Genomic DNA, 16,923 nt, shown 5'->3' with positions numbered 1-16,923 from the left:
CCGTGTCCCGGGGGGGCCATGCTTGGGTCCAGCGCCCCTGCATCCCCAAACATCTGCTTCCCAACATCGCTAGTCTCGTCAGCAGTGCCCCCTACGGCTGCCCCACAGGAGCTGGGTCTGGGTAGCTCCCAAACTCTTTCCTCTGCTTTCAGGGTGATGGTAAGCAGCTGTTGCTTGGAGCTCTGGTTTGGGGAAAGACGACGAACCAGGGCTACACAGAGAGCAGTTGCTGCAGGCTGCCCCCGGTCACCCACCCAGAGGCCCGGCGTGCTCAGAATAGGCCATGGCTTTCTAGAGGGAGGCACCCTTTCCTTCATTATGGGGAGCCATCCTTTTTAGTTCCCTGCCTAATGGCCACCTCATGTCTCTCTTCCTGAAAGGCAGGGTGGCCCAGCCGCAGGAAAGCACCAACCAAGACTGGTGCTTAGAAGAAGCAGGCGTGTCTCTGTGGGAGTTCCCAGACCCAGAGCCACATCCCGCCTTTCATGGAAGGGAAGCCAAGGTCGGGTGATGGCCCTGAGGCATGTGTCGTGAATTTCCCCGGAGGATTCTCCCAGAGTGCCTTCCATGCCCGATGGGGAAGCCTGCTGGAGGGGCGTCCCTTAGCGCCCGCCCCATCTGGGTTCAAAACCTGATTCCCCGTCAGGGCATCCACCCCCAGGACTCCCGGAGAGAAGGGAGGATATGACCTGGCAGGCAAGGGTGGGGACAGAAGGCTGCTCTGGCAGGTCTCCCGGGAGTGAGGACAATACAACCTGGGGTCTCCCAGGAAGGGAGCTGCTTTGCCTTCTTCAGCAAAGGGGGTGATGGCTTCTGTTGGGGCATAATTCTGTCCCCTTGCCGCCAGCAGCCAGACTCCAGGGGGACTTTCTGTTTCCTGCCTCTGAGGTTGGCAATAGGGGCCTCTGATTATACTTGGAAATAAAAACCCATGTTTACATATTCATGGGTCTGTTCTCTTCCCCCCTCCGATGGCCACTCAGCGATGAGGCCTGCACCAGCGGCCAGCTGGTCGTCGCCAGCCGGGAAAGCCAGTACAAGGTGTTCCACTTCCACCACGGTGGCCTGGACAAGCTGCCCGACGTGCTTCAGCAGTGGAAATACTGCGCAGAGACGCACCTCAAAGACCAGGTAGCCCGGAGGAGGGTTGGGGACTGCCCCCAGGGTGGGGAGGCCCTGCACCACCCCTGGAGGCACCTGGCTGCTGAGGCACCACACCCCCCCTCCCATTCCCCCCTCCCCTCCAACGGGGGCCCAGGACATTGGTTCTCTCCCCCGGAGACCCAGGCCTCTCCTGTGTGACCCGTGGTCGCTGGGGGCCTACAGAGCAGCAATTTGGGATTTGAAACATGTGCCCAGGCTTCTTGTAAAGGCAGTACTCCGCACTTGAAAAATCATGTTTTGACAAGGCTTCCTGCCATATTTTGCTCAATCTACATACAAATGTAATAAGAGCTCTTTAATTATCTGGTTAAGATACTGTATGTGCTTATTAGAAACGGGCTGACTTTAAAATTCCCTTCCTTCCCACAGAGCCTCCTGCTGGCTTCCCTTATTACAGTAGCATGGCTTTTTTTTCCCCCTACATTGAACAACCTTTGATTTTTGAATTAAATGTCAGCTGCAGTTTTGCCCTGGATCCGTGACTGCCCGTGGAGGCAACCTGACAGGCGGGCTCCCCGCTCGCAGAACAGCCATCCCTTTGTATGTGGCCAATCACATGTAATTTATTGCAGGCCCTCCCGGCAGAGGGAAGTTGGCCGTCCGAGGCATTAATTCCGTCTTTGCGGCGGGGCTGGAGGGAGAGTGGGGGGCGGCGGTCGATGGGAGTGGGCCGGGAGCCGGGAGCGCGAGGGGGGACCATGGTAAGAGGACGGAATTTTCATTTGAATTGTGTCTAATTACACTTGCCATTTAGGGGTTTGTATGCGGGGGAGAGGCGTCTCCCTCCTTTCGGAAGAGAGAGAGGAAGGCTTACATCCCGCGAAGAGCGCGGCTGGCTTCGAAAGCGAAGCGGCTGAGACACTGATCCCCAACTGTCCTCCCGTCCAGCAGGTCGCCGACGAAAAGACGTGCATGCAGTTCTCCATCCGGCGTCCCAAACTGCCGTCTTCCGAGACGCACCCCGAGGAGAGCATGTACCGACGGCTGGACGTCGCGGCCTGGCTCCGCCACCTGAACGCGCTGGGCCAGGTGGAGGAGGAGTACAAGCTCCGCAAGGTGAGGCCCGATGTGCCTGCGGGGCCCGATTCAGGACCAGGGGTCGGGGCCGTGCCCACGGGCCGCCTCCGGGGGGTGCGTCCGCTGGTGCCAGAGCTGGCTGTGTGAACGCGCCCGATAGAGCAATCAAAGCCGCTGCGATGAAAAAGCAACCTCCGGAGCGGGTTTGGAGGACCCCGCGTCAGCCTGTATAGCAGAGCTCGCAGCCCGCGCCGCGATTCCAAAACCGGGATTAGGCCCTGACGTGAGAACGACAGGTTAATCTGAGTGCCGCACCAGGGGGGGCATTGACATTGAAATGAGCCTGGTTTGTGTCCTGTATGGGAATGGGGGGCCGGCACTTTCCCCTTCCAAACATGTGCAAATTGCAGCGATCTGAATCAAGGCATCAGTTGTCAAGAAGGCGCAGCAAAGCCACCAAAACACAGATCTCCGGGGATTTGGGGGTCCTTTGAGCGGCCCTGCTTTGGCCCCTCCCCAACTTTTGCCGCTTCCTCCAGGCCATTTTCTTCGGCGGCATTGATGTGTCAATCCGGGGGGAGGTCTGGCCCTTCCTGCTGCGTTATTACAGCCACGAGTCGACGTCGGAGGAGAGGGAGGCGCTGCGGCTGCAGAAGAGAAAGGAATACACCGAGATCCAGCAGAAAAGGTGACCGCGGCGACCGGCCGGGGCCCCCTCGAACCGCGGAGGGAAACGAAACCCACCCCAGCGCCGCGGAGGGAAACCCACCCCAGCGCCGCGAAGGGAAATGCCATTTGGAAAGGCAATTTGAGGTGCAATTCAGCATTGATAATATGTTCCGTGACCCATAGTTTCCTTGAAAAATGGGTCTCCCAGGACCGTGAGCGATGGGGCTGGATAAGTGCAGTTATTACCCCAGCGCCCGGCCCCGGGACTGGCTCTCTTTAGCTCGCATGTCAAGATTTTAGAATTCTTTTTCAACGTACTTAACGAGGCGCTGACATCCTCCCGCAGAACGCCGGGGTGGCGGGGGTGTTTGGGGGGCGCTGGGACTGCTGAGGTCTGTTTGGGCCTCGCTGATCCCGCGGCTGCGGTCAGCTCTCTGTTTGGGACCCGTGAGGCCGAGTTAATGTTTGGAAAGCCTTGTGCACCCCCCCACCCCAGGTCAGTGGGAGCCGGAGGGTTTGCCAGCGGCCCCGGTTCCCATCTGGGAGCAGGGCTGGGCGGGACGCCCGCGCCAGCCGGGAGCGTATGTGCCGCTGGCTGACTCCCCCCCTCCGTGGGCGCTCTGCTCCATGCCAGGCTCTCCATGACCCCTGAAGAGCACAGAGCGTTCTGGAGGAACGTGCAGTTCACCGTGGACAAGGATGTGGTACGGACAGATCGAAGCAACCAGTTCTTCCGAGGAGAAGGCAATCCCAATGTGGAGAGCATGAGGTACCCCCCGCCCCCGGGCCAGCATGGTTCCTCCCCCCTCGGTTTCACTCCCATCTTCCACCTCACCCCTCAGGCCTCAGCTGACCCTCTGGGAAGTGGACCGGCAGCAGCTTCTGCAGGGGTCAGGGGTCTTTCCTCCAGGTTCAATGCCCCAGAATCAGAGGGTCGTTAGCTATTTTAGGCAATGTCAGTGGGTCTCTTATTGTCCTAGAGACCCAGGGAAGGCCTGTAGGCCCCACCCGCTGGGCATCCACCAAGCCTAACCTTGCTTGTCTCACACCAGCCGTGGGCCAGCCTCCCCCTGAGTGTCTCTGTCTCCCATTGGGTGGTCTTCCGGATGATAAAGCCACACAGGGCTGAGGCTGGCATCTTTGACGTTCTGCTACCTCCTGGCAAATAATTGCACAAAATTAGCAGCCCATGAAAACGTTCCTGGCCAGCCCACCCTTTGTCACAGGCAGCTGACAATTAAGAAAATCAGACCCACATTCCTCCTTGCCCTGCTCTCGAGGGGCTGGGCTGGTGAGTGGCTAATTGCAGGCCATTACCTTTCCCCAGGCTCTGGAGACGGTCCCAGAGCTGCCCTCCTTCCTCTGAGATCAAGGTGAAAGATGGGGGCCCGGACAGCCCAGTGTCTCCAGCCTGGGGTTCTACTGGCCTGCACAACACACCCTCCACTGACCTCCCTGCTCTCTGCACTGCGTCTCCAGGAGGATCCTGCTGAACTATGCGGTGTACAACCCAGCCATCGGCTACTCCCAGGGCATGTCGGACCTGGTGGCCCCCATCCTGGCCGAGGTCCTGGACGAGTCAGACACCTTCTGGTGCTTTGTGGGTTTGATGCAGAACACGATCTTTGTCAGCTCTCCTCGGGATGAGGACATGGAGAAACAGCTGGTGAGGCTCTCAGATGTGTATGGCCTGACTGCTGTGGGTCAGCAAGCAGCAGAAAAGCCAGGGTCAGCCTTGCCGATGGACTATGGGGGGCTTAGCCCTGGGCCTCTGGGATAGGGCCAGCTCCCCCAGGAGGGATGCATGCTGTTCCCAGGTCCCAGGACATGTGTTGCCATCCCCACCTCACACTCCTGCAGGTCCAGAGTCTGGACTGTGCAGGGCCCTCCCCTTGTGGCTTCCCACCTCCCTACATGTGGCATCCCAACCCAGGCTCCCTGGGAGACAAAGAAGGGGAGGTCCCTATCACACCTGACCCTGTGCTTTGTAAAATGGTTCCTCAGGTGCATCTGGGCCCCCTGCAGGGGTCCAACATAGCCAGGGTTCTGGGGCTGGGAATGGGAGGGGCTCCTGAAACCACCTCGAGGCCCACTGGGTAGTCGTCAGAACCGTACCTCGAGGGCAGCAGGCTTGCTGTGCCCAGCCGACACCCCTCCCTTCATGGCCTCCCCTAACCTACACAGACCAGGCAGCACTGAAAATTGGGAGTGAGGAGGCAAAGCTGGGTAAGGCAGGGCCAGGAGTGCGCACTCTTTCCTTACCTAGCATCTGTGCACTCCGAGCACCTGCCGGGTGCTGCTGGCACTGGGAGATGTTCTCAGGTCCCCAGTCTGCAAGAGATTCTTGGTCTGGAAGCTGACAGTGTGAGGAGAGGATGCTGGGTGCCAGGGAGTGATACAGAAAGAGCTCTGGTGATAGAGATGGGAACCAAGACAGGTGTCCCAATGTCTCCTTGGACTAGGCCGACCCCACGGCACATGGGGTCTGGCCCTGGACACTGCCAGGCCTGCCAAGACTTGGCTGAGCAGAGCTCTCTGGGCAGTGACACTGGGTGCCCCGGTCAGGTTGGTGGCCCACATGCAATGAGGGTAGAGCTGAATGGAGGGCCTCAAATGCCAGGCCAAGGAGCGTGTCCCGTCGACTAGCCATTAGGAAGCCCTTGAAGACTATGGATGGGAGAGCAGAACACAGCAGGGGATTGGACAAGGGGGAGGCAGGAGCAGGCAGGTGGGGATTGGAAGGTGAGGGGCACCAGAGCGGGGGTGGGGGGCATCCGTGAGGGAGGGAGGGGGTCAGCTGCATGCGTGGACTTGACCCTGCTGTGGGCCACCGAGTGGAAAAACTGGCCAGTCGGGAAGGATCCTCAGAATCAGTTCCCGTGCCATCCCAGCGGCTGTCTCAAGTAGGAACAATGGGTCGCTTGTGTGGGAAGGGGCCTGTGAGTCACCAAGCCCCCACCCCAGGATCTGGCTGGGATCTCAGCTGAGCCTGCCCACTCCAGCTGAGCCTGCCCACTCTGTGCTCTCTGCATCGGCCCTGTGATGTCAGGTTTCCACGGTACCTGCGGAGGCAATTACAGGCTCTGATGCGATTCACCCCTGATGGGCTCCGAAGCACATGGCCCCGTGACTCGTTAGCTGCCGGAGATTGATTTTACAACGGTGCTGGTGAAGTCAGCAGCCCAAGCAGGACGTTGCCAGAAATAGCCTCAATCTTATCCCACGTCACTGGGTGGTGACCTTAAGTGCAGGAACTGAGCCTCTTGGGGTTCAGAAACGCCCCCTCTCTGCTCTAAATCAGCTCTGGAAGATGATGGATCTTGGTGATCAGAGCAGAAGGTGGTTGAGTGGGTGTGGGGGAGGGGGTGTTGTCAATGGATGATCTGCTCGACATCCCAGAAAGGAGGGGACGTCAGAAACAGCCCCATATGGCGCCTGAGGCCTGGGGGTCTTCCTAGCCTCGGACCTGCCACTAGCCTCCTGGTCCACATCAGGGTGCTATGCTCTGCCTTGCCCTGGGCCACGTCACAGCCTCCAAAACAGTCTGAAATCTGGGGTAAACTGACAAAGACAGGTGTGAGTCAGACTTCCAGCGACAGAACAAATAAGTGGGTTCAGTGACACGTAGCAGGTAGAGACCTCACGCATGGCACACAGGCTTTGGCAGGGGGGGGGGAGGGGTGGACCGAGGAAGGGCCTCGGTGGGAGTGGGCTTCCTGGGCCAGGCAGGCAGGCGTGCTCAGGGCCGGGGGGCTAACTCATCTCGGCCTCGCCCCCAGCTGTACCTGCGGGAGCTGCTGCGGCTGACGCACCTGCGCTTCTACCAGCACCTGGTCTCGCTGGGCGAGGACGGCCTGCAAATGCTCTTCTGCCACCGCTGGCTGCTGCTGTGCTTCAAGCGGGAGTTTCCCGAGGCCGAGGCTCTGCGGATCTGGGAGGCCTGCTGGGCCCACTACCAGGTGAGCCAGGCGCGGTGCCCAGGGCTGGGGGCTGGGACAGCGGCTCCAGAGCGACGGTCGCTGTCCTGCACCCAGCCTAAAAGGAGGGCGGGGTGCCCACGTAACCGTGCGCCTCCTCTGGGGTCCCCCTCCACCATCCCTGACCCCCCGCAAGCCACAGTCAGCCCCTCACACGGCGACTGCCTTCCAGTCCCACGTGGCCAGCCTCAGACCTGCAATTCGCCTCCCAAGTAACTGAAATCGATGCAAATTGCCCACTGACTGCGCTCATTACCACGTTCCGGGGCTGAGCACGCTCCTGTCACAACCAATCAGCGTGAAAGACATTGCGGGGCCGAGCAGGACACCAGTGCCCACATGCTGGAGCCGGTGCCCGCCCGCCTGCCCCCTCGGGACGGCTCAGGGAAAGGGCCCGAGATCTTGCTTCCCCGTCGGCCCCTCTGAGAGCCTGGGCCTGGCCCACTGTCCCCACCCAGGGATGTGATTTCCACTTGCCGTCCACCGTTATCAGTGTCTCCTCAACAAATTCCCCTGAGAGCATCGAACTGGCCCTGTCACACAGCTTTAATGCCCAAATTAGCAACAAGCTGGTGACGTGAAAGGATAGGCAGGTCTCTCTGAATCCATCAGGCTTAAAAAAAAATAGTATTGACACATCCGGGAGGTGGCCAGGACCCTTTCTGCAAGAGCGGGCTGCATCCTCCCTGCGGCAGCTGGAGCAGCTTGGATTAGACAAACCTTGCTGATACGTGGGCACGCCCACCAGCCCTCGGAAACGTGCGTCAGCGTTTCCGCTCCTTACTAATGTCAAAGAAGGATTACGTCTGATAGAAGTGAGTCTGAAGAAATGTGCTGCTGCTGCCACAGGCTGTCTGTATTCATCCATCCTCACCCACCTCCTGCTCCTGCTCCCACCCCGGCCCAGGTCTGGGCTGCGTTTCCTGCGTGGATTAGCGTGCTCGACGTGTACTGCAGGGTGGAATCAAGGAAGCATTGGCAAGGATGGTCCAAAACACTGGATCACATTTAAAAAAAAAAAAAAAATTGTGTCTGCTTTGCAAAGCCTCATTGCATGTTTTTCCAGCAGCAAGTTTGCCACCCTCGTGACATCACATTTAGGCTAATGTTACAAGTGAACTCAGAGCATTACCCAACAAATGGGGCCATTTCTCAGGCTAAATTTAGCCACATTTGGCCCCACCACTTGATCAAATTAGTGGCAGGAGATTGGAGGGGGGGGGGGTAGGGTGATTGTAGTGGGCGTAGGCTAATTCATTAGAGTGAGCTCGTGGAGAGGGGGGTGGTCACGACCAGCTGCTTTAACTTTTAAAGTGTCCCCAGAGTGAGAAAGGCTCTATTTCATTCATTTATGATACTTCTAGTTTGCACTCAGGGGCTGGGCTGCCCTGGGCCTTGTCCAGTGAACTGGGATTAGTCCTGTACTGCCATCCAGCCCCATTTAGAATGTGCCCCACGTTTTCTGCCCCAGAGTCCTCTCTGAGAGGAGGTAGACATGCACCTTCCTCCGTCCCCCCCCAACCCCCAACCCACCGCCAACCCTGGCCACAGTTCAAATAGCTGCAGAAGGATCGTTCTGAGCCACAGCAAGACCATTCCGGATTAATTCAGAGGAAGGGGCTGGGCAACCTGGGAATGGTCTCTTCAGAGTGGGTGGGGTGTGGGGTGTTTGCTGCCCATAACTTCTGCCCGCATCCAGGGCTCCTCCCGGCCCTGTTTGCAAAGGAACAAAGTTCTGTCTGGCTGGGTGGCCGACGTCAGGAGACTAAACACAGGCTTCCTGGTGGTCCTTGTCCTTCCTCTGCCCCCAGGAGCAAGTGTGACTCAAAGGCGGTGTGCCCTCAAAGTGTCCGGGCCGGAGAGCGCACAGGATGTACCCCCGTCAGGACCAAGTGCCGGCTTCCTGCTGTGGGCCAGGCCTTCCTTGCTGGGCAGCCACATGAGGCAGCCTCCAAGGAAGACAGTGGAGTCCTCGATGGGCTCTGTAAAGCTGGTTAAAGATGGTGGGCTCATCGTAGGGAGCTCCACGGGGACCATCGGGATCTGCCGTGCTCTGCTCTGAGGCTCTTCTCCCCACTTTCTTATCAACAAACCTAAGAGTCGTCTCTGGGGCATGAGCTGGGACGTTTGGCCTGGAGGCAGGAGAACAATGACCAGTGGGTGGCTGCCAGAAAGTTCTTTCTCACTGGCGTGTTCCGTGACCCACTGGAGCGTGTCCTGACGCACCGTCTCTCAAGACCCCAGAATGGGCACGGGCCAGCCGTCAGAGGGGCGTGTTCTTTGCCCCTGTGCTGGAAAGCCTCCCGGAGGGCTCCCCAAAGGGTAACAGCAGCCCGTGGGTGGCCAGCTGCAACATCGCCCCTTTGTATGTCACAGCAGCCTTTGGATGGAGGTGCTCACACTGGCCCATTTGCAGGTGGGGAAACTGAGGATGAAGGAGGCTGCTGGGCTTGCCCAGGGCCGCATGAACCCAGACGACCTCACCCCGGAGCCCTTACCCCGCACCTCTGCACTTGGCCTCTACCTGCAGGCAGGGCCTGGGGCTGGGTCAGGGGCCTTATCTGAACCCACTCTCTTCCCCCCAAGACGGATTACTTCCACCTTTTCATCTGTGTGGCCATTGTGGCCATCTACGGGGATGACGTCATTGAGCAGCAGCTGGCCACCGACCAGATGCTTCTGCACTTTGGAAACCTGGCCATGCACATGAATGGGGAGCTTGTTCTCAGGAAGGTGAGTGTGGCCCCCACATGGAGGCCCGCCCTCCCATATACAGAGCCCCACCCCTTCACTTCCAGAGCTCCGCCCCCACACAGCCCCCCACAAGCCCCGCCCTCCACATATGCAGAGCCCTGCCCACACACAGAGCCCCACCCCTTCACTTCCAGAGCCCCGCCCCCACACTCCAGCCACCCTGGGAGCTCCTGACCAAGGCCCAGTGGTCAGCATGTCTGGCAGCTGCTCAGGGTGCCCATCAGGCCCTGGCAAAAGAGGTCTCTCTCCTCATGGACTGAACAGATTACCCGGTTTGATAGACAGGTCCTCCACCTGGGGTACCTCACTCCTAGCCCAGAGCCAGGAAGACTGAGCAGGAGGCTTAGGGAGGGGAGGTGGCCACTTTTCATCCAAAGTTAGTGGAATAAAGGGGGCCTTTGCCACCTCCCCGCTTCCCAGGCTCCTGCTGGAGACTGCTTCTTAAAGCTCTCTGGTGTCTCCCGGGGGCAGTGAGGAGGGCCTGGGGTCAGGGTGGGGTGGGTAGGAAGGGGGTGGTGGAAACAGACCCTGCAGGGTGGAGAGGTGGAGCCGTGCGGCCAGGCCGAGCCAGGGAGGGGCAGGGTGGGCCCTGTGCCGCTTTTGCCTGCCCTGTTCACCCTCCATATGAAGGCCGTTGGGGGAGCCTTCTTTGTGTCAAGCCACATGGGAGCACTGCTCCGGGAACCATGTGAGTCCCGTCCCTCAGCTGGATCATGGTGTGCAAAGGGACGGGGCAGGCAGAGTCCTCGCCCTGACCTGGCACAGGGTGAGCCCTTGGGCGCTGGCTATTGCTGCCCTTGCTCTTGGGCCACTGGCTGTCCCCCAACCCCCTCGTCACTGCCTGTCCTCTCTGTTTGCAGGCAAGGAGTTTGCTCTATCAGTTTCGCCTCCTGCCACGGATCCCCTGCAGCCTGCATGACCTGTGCAAGCTGTGTGGGACTGGCATGTGGGACAGTGGTTACATGCCCGCCGTGGAGTGCACAGGCCAACACCCGGGGTCTGAGAGCTGCCCATATGGGGGCACTGTGGAGACGCCTTCGCCCAAGCCCCCCAGAGAAGGCAGGAAGGGCCCAAAGACGCCCCGCGAAGGCTTCGGTTTCCGCAGATAGGTTGGGCTCCCTGTGCTAGATGAGGGGTGAGGGAACCTCAGCCAGGTCCCAAGCATGGGGGAGGGGGTGGGGATAGGCTTGGAGGGGATGGGATGGTAGAAACGGAAGGAAAATGCCCTTGGGCGGCATGAAGGGAAACTTTTCATATTAAGGACAAAAGCGGAGTCCAGAAGTGACAGAAGTGAAACCCGCCAGCTGCCCAGAGAAAAGTCACCTCCCAAAAAAGCGGGACTAGAATGCACGGCCATCCCACCTGGAGACGCAGGCTGGCTGGGTTCTCGTGTTGCCTGCCTTTGATGGATCTCGACACGTCCCAGGAATTCCTCCAGCTTCATCAGCCACCAAAGGGTATTGCCAGGCATTGGGAAAGGCAGAGACAGAAGGAGAGGTCTTGTGCACCCACCAGTGCCGGGGAGTGCAGAACAAGGGGATCCTGTCCAGGCCCGGAGACATCTTTGCAAGCTGGACACACCCGCCTCATCAGGCTTCATTCTCTGAAAGAACCAAACATACTCCCATACTCCACAGCTTTTCCAGCTGCAGCTGCAAAGCTGATGTGAAGACATCTGCCCCCCATCCCCCACCCCCCAAAAAAAGCCCCACTGATTTCAGGGTAAAGAGGTGTAAGAGCAGGGGGCTGGGGGCTTTCACACTGTCCATTTCAACATCCTGTCCTCTTGGCATGTGAAGGAATCTGCTGCCCGTGAGCCTGAGCACAGGCTGTTGAAGTGTTGGATTCCTCTCCCTTTGTTGGGGAATGTCTGCATTTGGCATTGTTTAAGGCCAGCCTCACCAAATACTGCAACCAACTGGGATCTGGATGGGTTGAGGTGTGCGTGTGTGCACGCAAAATCCTCTGAAGGGAATCTGCAGTGTTTGAGGGAAGGGGTACTATATTAACTGACCAACCAAAACAAAGGCACCTGAAAGTGCTAGAAAGACTCCCACTTCCCTGCAGGGCCTGCATTCTGCCATGAATGCCAGTCTTCTGTAAGTCAGCTTCTCAGGTGGTTGGACGCAAGAGTGGCCACAGTACAGTAGCCATCACTCAGGGCACCTCTGCTTTCTGTGTGGGAACCAGGTCTTCCCAGCAAGCTCTCCCTGCTCCCAAAGATTCTCATCAGTAGCTCCTTCTGGGATTTAGAGAAGGACAGATAAGGGCATGGGAGGGCTCCCAGCCAGTGTAAAGTGGTGGAGCCATTTGCACAGGAAGCCGCCTCTTGAACTGGCAGGAGCAAGGAGCCTGGAGTCGTTCCTTGAATCGTCCTGCACATTCTTCTGGGGAGAAAAATCCTTGACGTGCTGAGAGTCATCGTGGAGACACAGCCCGACTAAGGCTTCTTCCTGCCCTCAGCTTTTCTCACTGAGAGTTGACGCTGCTGGATGGCGCCACTTTAAAAAGATGTTTATCAACAGGAAAGAGGAAGTTATCAGCCTCCTCCCTTCTCAGCTTCTCTCTTCTCCATGAGCCCAAGTCCTCCAGCAGGCAGGAGACTGACACTGGTACTTCCAAGTTCCTGGCCCCTCTGTCCAAGAGCCTTTTGGAGACACCATCCTGGAGCCCCATCAGTGCCCAGATCTTAGGGTACTGACCATTATAGTCCAGCAGCAGGGTCCAGGCTGGATGGGGGTAGACTTCTGCTCTGCTTCTGCGGAAAGAAGATTGCCTTTCCATCCGGAGGATGGCTCCTGGTCCATTATAGAAGTGGCTTGAGTTACCCAGGCACTATGTTGACCCTCCTCTAGAGACCACATCCCCATGAGCAGGCATAACAGTTACCCATTGCCACAGTAATGCTACATAACAAATAGCCCCCAAACATGGTGGCCTCAGATAGCACACACTTACCTAGCACGTGAGTCTGTGGGGCAGCAGCTCAAGCTGGGCATTTCTGGTCTGGGTTGGGCTTGCTCCCATGCCTGGAGCTGTTAAGTCCCAGGGGGCGGTGCTCACACATGTAGAAGTGTGTAGAGGTCAGACTTGGCTCTGCTCTGTGCCTCTTGCATCCTTCCCGCAAGCCAGTCCTGGCCAAGGCAAAGGTGCAGAATCAGAAGTGTACAGGTACCTTCCCAAGCATTGACAGATGCCACCCCTGCTGCCACCCCAGTGGCCAAAGCAAGTCACATGGCCAGACTCAGCATCTAGGGATGGGGAAATGGACCCTCCCCTGCAGTAAGAGAAGTGACATGGCGAGGGGCTGGGGATTCAGGGAGGGGGTGAGGAACTGGGCGGCTGGTACGGGGCTGGAAGAGTCTACCAGCACCACAACAAAGTCCTGGTCCAGATAACACTGTTTTGGAACTCACCTTCTACCAGGGGCGTGACTTCCCCTGAAGGGGCAGGAGATGCCTAAGAGGAGAAAGAGTGCTCCCCGCTCATCCTCTGTAGCAGAAGAACGTCCATGCATTTTACAGTACCTTGTGCCTTTGGGCTGCTGTGTGTGGGGTGGAGGGAGAGGGGTCCCAGGCTCCCTCACTTTGGAGGGTCCTGGGTGGAAAGCACTCATTCTGAACCTCCCAGCTCCCACAGCCCCTCACCCCCACGGCTCCCCATGACCCTCCCACCTCTCACCCTATGGGCTGGGTGAGGTCCCAGTGAGATCTGGGCCTCTCGGAGCAGCCAGGACTTCGAAAGCTGAAGACCTGGGTGTGTGGGCTCTGCGAGGTCCCGCTGCTCCGGAGGGATGGAGAAGGCCCGCCCCTGCATGGCTCCCTTAATCTGGATGCAATTAGAGGAAACCAGCCAAAAACCCTGCGGCAGCTGTTGCCCCAGGATTATTCCCAGCCAGCAAAAGGCATTAGGGTGATAATTCAGTCATTAGACTTTTAGCCTTCCCACCGCCAGAACGTGCAAATACAGGATAATCAGCCCAGCACGGCCATCCTCGGCGATACTGCTTATTTAACCCATTTTTTAAAAATGACACTTAATGTTATTGGCTGGGGTGCGTGTGCACGCATACTTAAAAGTTTCCCCGCCGCTAATGTCTGCGCTGACGTTACATGATGTCGTCGGGGCCTCTGGGAGGAGAGGGCACCTTTGATGCGCATGTGCTGGCACAGAGAGGGCAGTGGGGCAGGGACTCACCAGCCCAGTGGGGGTTCACCCTCTCAGGGAAGGGGGATGATGGAAGGATGAAGCTGGGTGTGGGGAAGGTGGGGATATAGTGGGGTCAGGGTCTGGTTAAGTGCAGAGGGGAACAGTGTGCTATTCCAGAAGGTTCTGACTTAAGTCCCAGCAGGGGAGACTTGGAACTCACAAGTCAAGGGAATTGGAGTTCTTGAGCCAATTAGAGGGGTAGGCATAGGCAGGCTGGGAGGGGTCTCCAGCCCATCTCTGCAGAGGAGGAGGATCTGCAGTCCAGAGGGCAGTTCCATTGGCGGCCTTGGTCTGGATGCCATCAGCGAGCAGCGCCGTGTTGTCCTGATTGGCTAAGTGTCAGTCAGGCAGGACAGAGATTTTTGAATCCAGGACCTTTGAGTTTTCTGTAAAATCCTGCTGGGGGCAGACAGCTGGACAGGATGAAGATGCTGGTCCTGAAACGAGGGCAGTGGCTGGCAGAGGTCACCCAGCTCTGACCTTTGATGGGTGGACGTAGGAAATGGGGCAAAATCTGTGGACCACAGTGGGGGACCTCTGTGGCTCTCCCCTCGGTTTTTTGTGAGGTCCCTCTGAGCTCTCTTGTCTGCTTCTTGTTTGGTAGAAACAGCTGGGAGGAGGGCAGCCCCCAGGGTGGTGGGAATCTGCTCATGGCTGTGCCCTGCACCTGCGGAAGCTTCCATCCTCTGTTTGGCCTCCCCTCCCCCATGCCGGGAGGCTGGAGGGTGGCAGGAGCACCTGGGTTCACCTGGCCGACAGAAGGAAGCCTCTTCCAGCTTGTCTGCCCAGCAGAGGCCCCCAGAGGCTGCCCTGCCTCAGAGGAAGGAGGAGGAGTTTCCCTGGGAAACCCCACACACGTGCAGAGGTGCAGCCCTAGACCGGCCTGCAAGCTGTGCCACAAACCCATAGCAAAGGGAAGGAGCCTGCGGGTCTGGCCTGAGGCCGGGCGCTTCCTCTGGAGACCCTGGGGAACCAGATGGCCCAGGATCTGATTAGCCCTGGGTTTCTAAGCCAGGCGGCAAGGCCGTCCCTCGAAGTGAAAGCATTCTGTCCCTGCCGGTCCTTGGCTCAGAGGGAACTGCCCCCAAAGCTGTGACGCCCAAGGACAGGGCTCCCCTACAGAGGCTGCGCGGTGCTGCGTGGAAGGAAGACGCTTACCTAGGGGTCAGGAACCTGGTTCTTGTCCTGCCTCTGACCCTTCCCAGGTACGTGACCTTCCTGCCCTCTGAGCCTCAGTTCCGTCATCTGTAGAATGAGAACTGCGCTGCCCTCCCAGCCCACCTCCCAGGACTGCCGTGGGGATTCTCCAGGTGAAGGTGTCATGAAGATGGTGTACCAGCCCCGGGGGCTTCACCTGCCACTCAGGGAAGAGACCACTGACCTTGGCCTTGCAGCCTTGGCGGAAAGGCGGCATGCTCCCAACCCGAGAGCTCGCCCTGCTTTGAGAGTCAGCAAACCCGCTCCCTTCTACACGTCCACTTTGCTGCATGTCCCCGACTAAGGGGGACCTCTCTGTGCCTCTTCTGTGAAATTCACCCTGTGCCACCCCACTCCTGCCATGAGGAAAACCAACCATAAGCCATGACCTTGGTGACCCCGAGAGATGTGTCTGTGTGCCGTGTGCCCAGCTCTGCATCAGGGATGAGGTCCAGGCCTCGGACCCCCACGGCTGTGAAACCCACTCAAGCGGGGGGCTGTGGCCTCCTGGGTCAGGCTGTAGAGACTGGAGAGGGGTGTCCCTGGGCCTCTTGGGGGCAGGGCGGGCATGCAAACAGCCTGCAGGCATCTGGCCGTTAAACACATTGTGCTGAATTTCTAGGTAGGAAAGTACATTTCAAGTTCAGAGATCAAGTCACTTGGTCATCTTCTTTCCAGCACCTTGTGTTAGTCAGAGGGCAGGGTTTCTGTTGTTTAAGGGAAAGTTTTATGAAATTCCCACCATTACCAAGAGATTACTGATGTCCGTGGCTAGGGATTCGTTCTCTGTATTTCATTTTGTTTTCTTTTTTAAATACAATCGCCCACTGGTCAGGCCATGCCCCAGGCTCGGGACTGGCCACCCTGACCCCTGGGGCCACGGCCCCCACTGTGCTTCTGGCTCTCATGGATTCCACTGCAAAGTAAATAAAATCATATTGACAACAAACATACGCTCTACGGCGCCTCTAAGGAAAAGGTCCGGCGAGGTTTGTTAGGTCAGAATGTGGCAGGTTCCAGTGCTGGGTGAAGAGGGCTCCCACAGAAGAGCAAGGAGGGCCAGAGGGCTGGCCAGTGGCACAGCAGGCCCTGCTCTGGGGAGCCTGGCTGCAGGCCCAGGGGTCCATCAGGCATTTGAAGGGGACGGGCGCTGGGCCTGCAGCGGGGAGGAGCTGCTTGCCTCCAAGGTGGAGAGGTAGTAGGAAAGTGCCCGTGAACCCCAGTGACCGCGGGCCCCAAGACCGGCCCCAGCACCTGGAAACACACAGTGTTTTATTGAGACTTGGCTGCCAGGGCTCTGATTTCAGGAAAAGCCGAAGCCTTGCATTTGTGAACTTTTTACAGAGGCAAAGAAAATGAATTTGACCTTGTTAAGGGTGGGATTTAAAGGAAGAATTCAGGCATCAGCTTCTCTCATCTCCATGCCCTGGAGCCTACTACAGGGAACACGCCCCAGGGATTACAGGGAGGTGGGCAAGGGGGCTGGGGCCTGTCCTGGTTCTCCTGGACCGTGCTGGTGGGTGGAGGGCTCCCAGCCCTAACACGGTGCCTGTGGGATTGCGAGCTGGTTTTCTGTGGTTTTGTATGTACCTTTTTGTCCTTTTGCCTGAGAGGCAAGGAGGGTGCATGTGCCGCCCTCCTGAATGTCTGCACCCCTGGGGGTCTCGTGTCTGCAGGGTCTGTCTCATCCTCCACCCACCTGGCCTTGGCTGAGACGACAGAGAGCTTTGTCACCACTTCTCTGCAGGCCAGGGGTGCCCCTGCCTGAGGCTGGCTGGCCACGTGGCCAGGAGGGGCAGCAGGCCCAGCTGATGCCTCAGCTGCCGTGCCTGGCTGGTGGCTCCACTTAGAGAAACCGTCTCTGTCCTTTTGGGAGTGGGAGGCGCTGCTTCCCCCTCATGCCTGGCCCTAACCTGGGATCTGAAGTCACCCCTGA

At 58.4% G+C, this 16,923-nt stretch overlaps 1 protein-coding gene across 5 annotated transcripts in view; it reads left to right on the top strand.

Moving 5' to 3' along the window:
• TBC1D16 (TBC1 domain family member 16) overlaps window positions 1-15,936 on the top strand; it is a gene marked incomplete at its 5' end in the record, with an annotated part of 83,605 nt that extends 67,669 nt beyond the window's left edge. For 2 of the 5 annotated variants that reach the window (XM_082441520.1, XM_082441523.1), the window contains 8 exons: window positions 984-1,131; window positions 2,053-2,220; window positions 2,721-2,869; window positions 3,485-3,619; window positions 4,330-4,516; window positions 6,630-6,809; window positions 9,414-9,560; window positions 10,442-15,936. In XM_082441520.1, coding sequence (XP_082297646.1) covers window positions 984-1,131; window positions 2,053-2,220; window positions 2,721-2,869; window positions 3,485-3,619; window positions 4,330-4,516; window positions 6,630-6,809; window positions 9,414-9,560; window positions 10,442-10,690 — 1,363 coding nt within the window. In that variant the 3' untranslated portion in view covers window positions 10,691-15,936. Of the gene's footprint in view, window positions 1-983; window positions 1,132-2,052; window positions 2,221-2,720; window positions 2,870-3,484; window positions 3,620-4,329; window positions 4,517-6,629; window positions 6,810-6,999; window positions 7,833-9,413; window positions 9,561-10,441 lie in introns of those variants that run through there. The other 3 variants (XM_082441521.1, XM_082441522.1, XM_082441524.1) reach the window with 3 other exon arrangements.
• Between the last annotated feature and the right edge of the window lie 987 nt (window positions 15,937-16,923).

Source organism: Balaenoptera physalus, assembly GCF_965194825.1.
Source record: "Balaenoptera physalus genome assembly, chromosome: 20".
NCBI lineage: Eukaryota > Metazoa > Chordata > Mammalia > Artiodactyla > Balaenopteridae > Balaenoptera > Balaenoptera physalus.
This window is presented reverse-complemented; position numbering and strand designations above follow the sequence as displayed.